Source organism: Temnothorax americanus, unplaced genomic scaffold, assembly GCF_048541705.1.
Source record: "Temnothorax americanus isolate GAGA-0224 unplaced genomic scaffold, ASM4854170v1 Scaffold1, whole genome shotgun sequence".
NCBI lineage: Eukaryota > Metazoa > Arthropoda > Insecta > Hymenoptera > Formicidae > Temnothorax > Temnothorax americanus.
The window spans coordinates 5,316,651-5,326,319 of record NW_027509230.1 but is presented as its reverse complement, the minus strand read 5'-3'; the positions used below and the strand labels follow the sequence as shown (position 1 = coordinate 5,326,319).

The following is a 9,669-nucleotide window of genomic DNA, read 5'->3' as shown; positions in this document are numbered from 1 at the left end:
TATGTGTTTATCTTCTGCTTACGATTACATCTCACACATTCGTTCATAGATAGAGAATAATTTATCGATGACGTCGATATATTTGCAGTACGCGAAGAAGTAAATATCATAAAGTACTTTGTGTGCTTATATCTATCGTAATTTCATTGGTCTTGTGATAGCGCCATAAACTATTTAGCATTAAAATTGGCATTCCTCAAAACGCGCAATTTGCAAATCGTGAAATTAATCATGTATTCTTGTAAGGATCTCTTAGTTTGAATTATGTATGCTAGCGATATATCATAGAGAAAGTTGCAGAACTACTCATCGAAGAAGCGTACTTTCACCTCTATTCACCGTGTTACTGAACATGGCTTTTCCGTTCTGCCGTTTATTACATGACACAGCTAGATCGGAAATTTCAGCATAATCAAGACACGACGACGGGGTTATGAGATCACGTTTTCCGTTTTCTGCTCTGCTAATTTTATTGTCTCATTATTATAATACATATCTATATTGAGAACGGAAGGTCTCGATTCATACTCTTTGTGTGGCACTTTCACTTTCTTTCATATATATATATATATATATACACACAGCCGTGCGTATGTAAATGGGGTTAAATCTACCAGAAAAGTCGTTATATAACAATATACAGTTTTGATCATCTTATGCTATCTGTTACAAAAGTTTAATAAAAAATAGTTACCATAATTAGTTTCTTGTATCGTTTTTTTTCCTGCAATTTCTCGCACATACATTGTACTCAGATCATTTGTTTTTCTAGAAGTATACAACACTATCGTATAACAATGATGAATTTCGTTCACGAGTAAGTGGGGCGTTTTAATAAAAACAATCACTTTTATGTATCAACATTACATACATTTTGGAATATAAAAACCACAAATGACATTTACGTTAATGTTAAATAACTTAAAAACGGTTTTATTATGTTAAAGTACAAATCTGAGAACTATGTAAATGAGTTTTGAACAATTTCCGATTCATTTCGGCTTTCTTCATCTTTCGAATCGATGATCCTCTCATTTCTCAGCACACATAATGCATGGGCTCGACGAGGGGAATTGCAAGTGTATTTCCACCTCTCTGAGTAATCAAAGCATACAAAAAGTCATAGAAGACGTATTGTTTTCTCAAATAATATTAAGTATTATAATTATAAACCCAATGACGACACTTTAAAGTACGCAGAGATTTTAAATTTTTAGTAAGCGTCAAGAAAAATTCTATCAGGACCCATATAACGTGATGAATCGCATTTATTAGTAGTACATTGTCTTGCATTTCTATTGTTATATTTTCTTTACCATCCATAATAATTAAGCTCCATCGGAAATGCTTATATATTAATGCTGTTCTATATTATATTTCTTATCTCAGTACTGATGCAAATTTGAGTATCTTTCATACATTCTAAGATATCATGGCAAGCCATGAGACGTTTTTTTCTAAATCCCAATTTCTTTACAACAAATACTCCAAATTTATCTCATTAAGGAGGTTCGATGGCTTCATCGGAGGGAGTAGTGGGACGCGGGGGTTCTGGAAACAGCGCACTAGCGTTTGAAGTAGTGGAAATGAAGGGGATTGCTCTGATTGATCGCCGCGTGCGTATAATGCGTGCTGCTGTTTACGTCGTTCATGACCGTGGCAATCTAGCAGACGAAAAATCAAGCAATTTATGCTTTAATAATTAATTTTTCTACGAAATGTGCGGTAACCTTCCCCTTTCTTTCGCTCATTTATTTGTAAATTATTAAGTTACATGTGCATATTTTTCTTTCCTTATCATTTGCATTTTTTCTTGCACTTATTTCATTCTGAAGGTATATGCAATATATCATTTCCCATAAAAACCTATGTTAAAAATGCAGCCAGTTTCATGAAATTTTAATATGTTGTTCTGGACTGCAAAATAGAATTGATGTGAATTTTAGGGGAATTTTTCACCGTTCCATTTAAAAAAAAATCTAATCCAAAAATTGTACTTTTTAAATTTTTGGAGTAGATTTTTTTCAAAACGGGACGATGAAAAATTCCTAAAAAAGTCACATAATTCTATTTTGCATTCTAGAACAACATATTAAAATTTCATAAAACTGCATTTTGTTGTAGCCATCGAACCTCCTTAATTCATTTGTCTTTATATACCTTGTATGTGTCACGGAAAACTTATGAGACATATATTTATAATGCAAGTCCTCTTATATTATCGAATAAGAGATGGAATGAGATATACTTAATCTTAGAAACTATATTAATATTAAATGTGTGTGTGCACAAATTACAGAAAACGAAAAGCCATATTCTTCCCGAAACTTTGTCGAAGAAATATAACAAACAAAATTAAAATATAATACGCATACATCCCTACACATTTTGACTTCATACAAAATTTTATTATGTATACTTGAAATCTCAAATATCAGAAACATGAGAATATTAATACACCATTGTTTTAAGTGAAGTTTTTACGTACTATCAACTAAGTGCGTACGAACGTAAATAGTATCAATACTCGAACGGCAAAAAAAATAATTATTTAAAATATAACACTAATTGATTCGTTTCTGCTCTGCTCACTCAATGCAAGAAAATGTACTATTCTTACAAATTGCTATATCTTAAGAAAGCTTTACTTGGAATCAGCATGGTATTTGCAGTAATTTCCTGTGTGCTCTTTTCTCACCGTGCAGACCTCCTTCATTTACTTCCTGTAAAAATTTGATAGTTAAACATGTAACCAAGTACTTAAAATCATTACGAGTACTATTTATTATATATTACTATCTATTAGAGTTATTACTTACTTAGATCTCTTAGATCGGTCGCTTCTTTCCGAGCTCCGTTCACGAGGACGTTTCTTGCCGCTGGACGAAGAATGCGACTTATTTTTATCGTGTTTATCACTCTTTTTGGGACTAAACAAACAAATCAATTTCAATTATAGTAACATCAAAAACATAAAACTTGTCGGTAATCACCTGTGTTTGAATGATTTGGAAGGAGACCCTTTCTTGTGCGAGCCCCCACTCCGTGATCGATCCGTTCTTTAATTATCAAGCACAAAACTCGATATAATTTCGCAACAGGAAAATTTATTTTACGTGGAAATATCTACTATTTGTAAACTATAAGAGCCGATTTCAGTCTCCGATTAACTTGATCCTCCGATTAAACTCACTCTTCGTCTCTTTCTAGGGGGACAGTTAGAAAAAGATGCAGAGTGAGTTTAATCGGAGGATCACATTAATCGGAGACTTTGAAATCGGCTCTCTAAGGGATTATATTTACCTGTGTTTGTCCGGTGATCGTTTATCCTTACTGTTGGATGAACTTTTACTCTTTGAGTTCGAGGAACTCTTGCGCTTAGAGTTATGTCTTATATGAAACAAAGAATAGATATTTGAAGTCAATATTCAATAAGTACATTGAAATAACAAATATATCTATGCCTACCTATCTTTTGAAGGAGATGGAGTTTGTCTTCGGCTCGCTTTCTTCTTTTTGCTAGAACTATAATCGTCACGATAACAATTATCCCCTTCTTTGTCCTCTTCGGCCGCTTCTCTTTCCAAATCCGACCAATCTTTACCCGATTCTTGAGAACTGTCTAACTCTTCTTCTTAAAAAAAAACGTAAAAAATACATAAGAAAAATGAATAAATTAGAAAATAAATACAAAATAATACAATAATTGCGAATAAAGAACCTTCACTATCATCATCATCTTCAGAAGCTTCGGAATATTCAGAATCATCATCAGATTCTTCCTCGCTCTCGAAATCGGATGGCTGTAAATAAATTAAATACATATAAAATATATTTATCAGTCCTATGTTTTCAGACAATCTTATTTGTCTAAATCTCGAACCTCGTATGCATCATCTTCTTCCTCTTCTTCATCTTCAACTTCTTCATTTTCAGCATCGCTTTCTGGATCCAAGAATGTCCATCCTCCGCTATCAAAGAACCCTTCGGGATCATCCGTTATAGTCTTCATGATCTTTGTCCAATTCAAAGACTGGACACCTTCCGAATATCGAATGTCACACGAACTAAACAAGAAATTATAAATTTAATAATTATGTAAATTATACTGTTTAATATAAAGACTGTCAACTTTGTACATTAAATAATGTCACTTACTTTAACCATTCCTTGACATGATCCAACATGTTCATAGGAATGGCGTTTACCATCGCTACCTTTCTATGATAATCTTTGAAAACGAAAATCATGTCAAAGTTCTTTAAGTGAAATTGTACTCTTTCAAAATGAACCAATTCAACATCTTCTAAGGTAATGACAAATGGAGGCTAAAATCGAACATGATATTAATGTAATATTCTCTTTGCCTTGAAAATATTAACTTAGTTTTATCAAGATGAATTACCCATTCTGTGAGATTAACCAAACATCCACTAGTTGGTTGAAGTAAGACAGTACTCCTGTATGGTGCACCAGGAAATCCCAAGTCTCGAAACGGTGTATCAAATTCTATCTCTTGCTTTGTCACGCTTTCAACCTTTATACAACGCAGACAAAAATCGTTAAGTAATAGAAATAAATGTAAAATCAATAATAATAGTAAATCAATAAGCAATAAGTTAATTAAGTCAAATTTATACACACTTTTTCACAAAAGCTTCTAAAAGCGGTTTTTAATTTATGTCTCAGTTCTCGTTCCGACTGTTCAGCTGCGAGATCGTCGCGATCATGCATATGTTGATGTTTACCTAAATCTGTAGTAATTTCTCCAACTTCGGTATAGAACTGCACGTCTACATGTTTCTTTTTACCAAACATAATAGCATGCTGAAAAAATACACAAATATTTTTAGATATGTACTTACATATTGACGATATAGATATGCAATTCACATATTCTTCATTAAAAATTAATATCATTCTTACATGATAAAATGGTAAGATGTTAAAAAATATTTGTTTAAGATAACAATGTGATACATACCTTTAAATGGAAATGAAGTAGTATAATCATTTCACCATCGCATGGCTGGAAGAAAGCATTCTTAATGTTATTATAAAGAATGTCTACTTTATCGCCGCGAACTGAAGTATAGCGGAATCCGTTCGTGTGCGCTTCTAAACCACCCGTCATTCTTTTTGCAACAATATTCGGTCGAATATATAAGTCCTTTAATTTTGGATTGCCTTTATTCTGTGATAATATTAAGGTATCTTGCTTAACAAGATCCTCCTTTTCTCTTTCTTCCGCCTCTCGATTTTTGAACTTCTTCTGGACTTCTTTAATTAGCCTAAAGGCTGTATTCAGGTTTGACGACGGTGCGGAGATCTCGCCGGGCTCTTTGGTATTTGTGCTTCGATATGTTACCTCCTTAACAAATGTTGCATCAGGCTGAGGGTAAGATCCACCTTCGTTTCGTCCCATGGTTGCGCCAGGATGAAAGAAGTTTATTCTAAGGTACGTATAATCTCCTTCTACTGACTGTGAAATGTTTTTAATTGTTGATATGTGGAAAGGTACTGGAATACCAGCAATGGGTAAGATCACAGTTTCATATTTCTTATCCACATATAACTTCAACTCCTTGACTTCCGTTTCGCGTGGCATATGACTCAAACTTTTGTACGATACTGTTGATTTACGTATCTTCTCCTGTTCTTTACCACCGGACTGCTGGGCCAATCGAGCCTTAGCAATTTCATTCAAATGTTGCGCCAACTCTTTCTGATGTTGCTTTCTCTTCTCTTCTGAACTATGCTCTGTTCTCAATTTAGATTCTATTACGGTCGTTCTTTTTCCACGTCCCAAGATCTCTGGCTTTGGCTCATTTTCTTTTCCGCTTCCCTCCTCTTCTTCATCTTCCTCATCTTTCACATATATGCCTATATTTTTCACCTTCTTCTTTGACGGCGTTAAATTAGTAGCGGGTTGTCCCTCGTTCACTATAACTGTATCGCCTATGAAAAGGGCGTATGATTTTCCTTCCTTATCCGTTGCATCTAGATTAGCAAGATTTGCAAGACCAACGTTAACATTAAATACCATGCCCTTCTTAGCTACCGCATGAATTTTCGGGCCCAACAGCAAAGAACTTTCCTTGAATTCAATGCCCATAGCAAATCCAAAATTCTTAGTCAAATGATTTAACATTTCTGGTTTCTCATCTTTCACAAATTTAATACCAGCCTCATATACCTCACTTATTTTTGTTCCCGCAATTAACTTTTTCAAGATCTCTTCTTCCAATTGTAACAAAAAATTATAATTTTCCTGTAACAATATATTATAAATTATAATATTAAAAATGTCTGTAATTTCATTTCAGTAATACAGGTATTTATCTTTCGTAATGTTTCCGTATTTTCTACATACCTCAATTGCTTTTGTGGGGTTAACCAACAGAGTTCTCACAATGTTAGAACAGTAGGATTTGTAACGTGCTCCCAACGAACAAACAATAACACCAAAGTGAAGAGTAGTATTTTTGTCACTAACAGCGCTAAATTTAAGCGAATAATTCCCACCGCTTTGTATAATTGCAGGGTAACACATATCTACCTGCGTAATATCTACTCCAGTTACATACTTCTTATTTGTGATAGCTGTATCTACACCTTCTGCCAGTTTTGAGTGTTTAACTTTCTAAAATTGAGATATATAACCGCAATGTTTCTCTCCGCATTCCGTCTTCATTTACAAATACAGCTCATGTAGAATTGTAGAAAATATACCTTATCCGAATCTATGATCTCCATTATCTGATCTTTAAGATACTTGGTGAAAACGTCCACAGATATCAGACAAGCTTTCTTTATGGTAATTATCTCACTGTCTTCTTTTGGGCACATGACATAAGCAGCTGCAGCACTTACGTCAACCTGTATAATCACACGAAGATAAAGACATTACACTTTTTCAACTTCTACACGTAGTAAAACTTTCTATTGTTTTGCCTGCTCACCGTATCAAAAGATTCGTTCTTTAAAGCGGCTCTCCATGCATCCATGAAAGCACCTGGGTAATTTTCTTTCGAAAACACTCCCAAAGTTTTGCCTTTTTTACTTTGCTTCATCACTTCGATGAGTTTTCCAAAATTTGCCTTGTCCTCGTCAGTCTGCAAGATATTCAAGTACTCCTTAATATGCTACCGACGCGTTCGAAATTAAACGTGTTCTCGGACAAGTCGTGCAACATACATACCCGATCTCTCACAAATAATTTCACAGATGGTACTCCTGTATCTTCGGAATTCTGATTTTCCACCTTTCTCAGAAATTCAATTTTCTTCTTACTGGCCAAGAAGTTGATGGAATCCTCTGCCAATAACATTATAGTATCCGTAAGTTCGTAACTAAGCAGCCATGTCTAAAACAAAGCACATTCATACGTTTATTTCTAAATCAATAAAAATAAAACAGTATCTTATATTTAACATTTCCAGTAAGTTAATTTTCGGTCATTGATATATCTTTGACAAATATTAAGTATAAAATCTTATTACGTAACGTCCTTTTCGAGTGAATAAATAATTCAAGATACACAAAGGATTTTTGGAGAAATTAGCACACATGTTGCGCGTCTATTTTACAAAATACTCATAGCGAGGAGAGTCCTCTCAGCTTTCAAAGAGCATCGGCAAGCCCCCTGCAAAAAATGCCCGTTTTCGGTACCTTGATTTTTGAAACTTTTTTTATGCCAAAGGTTACTTATGATGACCCAATAATCCCTGCAAAATTTTAAGAGGAGCATACGCCCCGTTTAAGAAATATAGGGGGTCAAAGTTGATCATTTCCAATCAAAAAATATAGCAGCTTCACATTTATACTCCAATAATAATGTCCAAAAAATTCAGCCGAAATGGTTCTTTTAAGATTTTTGGCTGCTGATTACAAATCTGAAATCAGATTTTAAAAATTCAAAATGGCGGATTCAATATGGCGGACAAATTTTTCTTAAATTCATCGGATTCACTTGAAACTCGTTACTCGGGGGTTTTTGGGGTCGCTGATTACGAAATTGAAGTCAGTTTAGAGAAATTCAAAATGGCGGATCCAATATGGCGGACTGATTTTTTCAAAATTCATCGAATTTACTTGAAACTCGTTACTCGGGGGTTTTTGGGATCGCTGATCACGAATCTAACTCGCAATCAGCGACCCCCAAAACCCCCGAGTAACGAGTTTCAAGTGAATCCGATGAATTTAAGAAAAATCAGTCCGCCATATTGGATCCGCCATTTTGAATTTTTAAAATCTGACTTCAGATTCGCAATCAGCGACCCCCAAAACCCCCGAGTAACGAGTTTCAAGTGAATCCGATGAATTTAAGAAAAATCAGTCCGCCATATTGGATTCGCCATTTTGAATTTTTAAAATCTGACTTCAGATTCGTAATCAGCAGCCAAAAATCTTAAAAGAACCATTTCGGCTGAATTTTTTGGACATTATTATTAGAGTATAAATGTGAAGCTGCTATATTTTTTTATTGGAAATGGTCAACTTTGACCCCCTATATTTCTTAAACGAGGCGTATGCTCCTCTTAAAATTTTGCAGGGATTATTGGGTCATCATAAAGGTTGGTTTATAATAGCCGTAACCGTTAATTTAAGCCGTAATCTTTAAGAAATTGACCAATCACAGTCGATTATTCTTCTCACATTCGACTGTGATTGGTCAATTTCTTAAAGATTACAGCTTAAATCAACGGTTACGGCTATTATAAACCAACCCTAAGTAACCATTTGGCATAAAAAAAAGTTTCAAAAATCGAGGTACCGAAAACGGGCATTTTTTGCCGATGCTCTTTCAAATTCTTAAAAACACACACACACACACACACACCTGTAACGCTATGGACTTGCTGTAAACGATATCCTCATCAGTGCCGACGGCGGAAAGGAGACAATCCATTTTACTGAAACTGTCGTCGGTGCCGACCTCGCCGTCCTGTTGAAAATAAAACATTGTATAAGATAACGCAACAGTTCTCGGTTGCCGGGATTTCGCGTGCACGCGATTTCCGGCACGCTTACCTTCCACGCGGCGTACAGGCGCTTCATGCGCCGGAAAAACACGTCCTTGTCGAGGGACACGTTTGCCATGATTTCGGCGGTGGATTTTTACTCACGCGGACACCTTCGCCTTCTTCAACGCGAAATTATAATCAACGCCTGCGTCGTAAGCGCCGGGGGGGGGAGGAAACAAAACATTCAGAAGACGCGTATACGTAGCGCCTCGGCGTTTATCACACCTTCCCTCCCGGTTCTCTCGGTGAATTCGCGCGCCGGGTACACAGATCGATTTTATTTCGCGAGTTACAAGTTACAACCGCCGACGGAGACCGCGACGGACACCGTGAGCTCGTACTCGTGCGACCACACAAACGCGGAGATGGCGGGATTTATAACCAAACCCCGCAACGCAACCACACACACGCAACGCTAGGGATGCCGCGAATCGACAATCGTGACTATTCGTCGTGACGTGACGCTCGCGTCGCTCTCCTCTCACGCACGGGGAAATGGAGAACGCGTCCCGCGCAGCAGTGCCGTGAAAGCGAGACGCCGATTGGCTTGAGCCAATCCCTCCTCGCCGCGCGCCAACACGCTAGGGAACAAGGGAACAATGCGCGACGACTCGCGCGACAACCAATCGAGCGCCGGCTCTCT

General features: G+C 36.2%; 1 protein-coding gene across 3 annotated transcripts; it reads right to left on the bottom strand.

The window, feature by feature from the left end:
• Window positions 1-699: 699 nt before the first annotated feature.
• Dre4 (SPT16 homolog, facilitates chromatin remodeling subunit dre4) lies at window positions 700-9,518 on the bottom strand. 3 transcript variants are annotated; one of them, XM_077405458.1, is made up of 17 exons: window positions 9,034-9,512; window positions 8,843-8,947; window positions 7,202-7,366; window positions 6,963-7,115; window positions 6,733-6,879; window positions 6,374-6,643; window positions 4,985-6,271; window positions 4,645-4,827; window positions 4,406-4,537; window positions 4,159-4,328; window positions 3,884-4,067; window positions 3,722-3,803; window positions 3,469-3,634; window positions 3,304-3,390; window positions 2,994-3,059; window positions 2,820-2,930; window positions 700-2,723 (listed from the first exon to the last, which is right to left on the bottom strand). In XM_077405458.1, exons 1-17 carry the CDS (start codon window positions 9,100-9,102, stop codon window positions 2,717-2,719), a joined length of 3,384 nt encoding a protein of 1,127 aa, XP_077261584.1. In that variant the 5' UTR covers window positions 9,103-9,512; the 3' UTR covers window positions 700-2,716. The 3 variants fall into 3 exon arrangements, with proteins under 3 accessions (XP_077261584.1, XP_077261592.1, XP_077261603.1); XM_077405466.1 differs by having other exon boundaries at window positions 3,469-3,631; window positions 9,034-9,505; XM_077405477.1 differs by lacking the exon at window positions 2,994-3,059 and having other exon boundaries at window positions 9,034-9,518.
• Window positions 9,519-9,669: the final 151 nt, after the last annotated feature.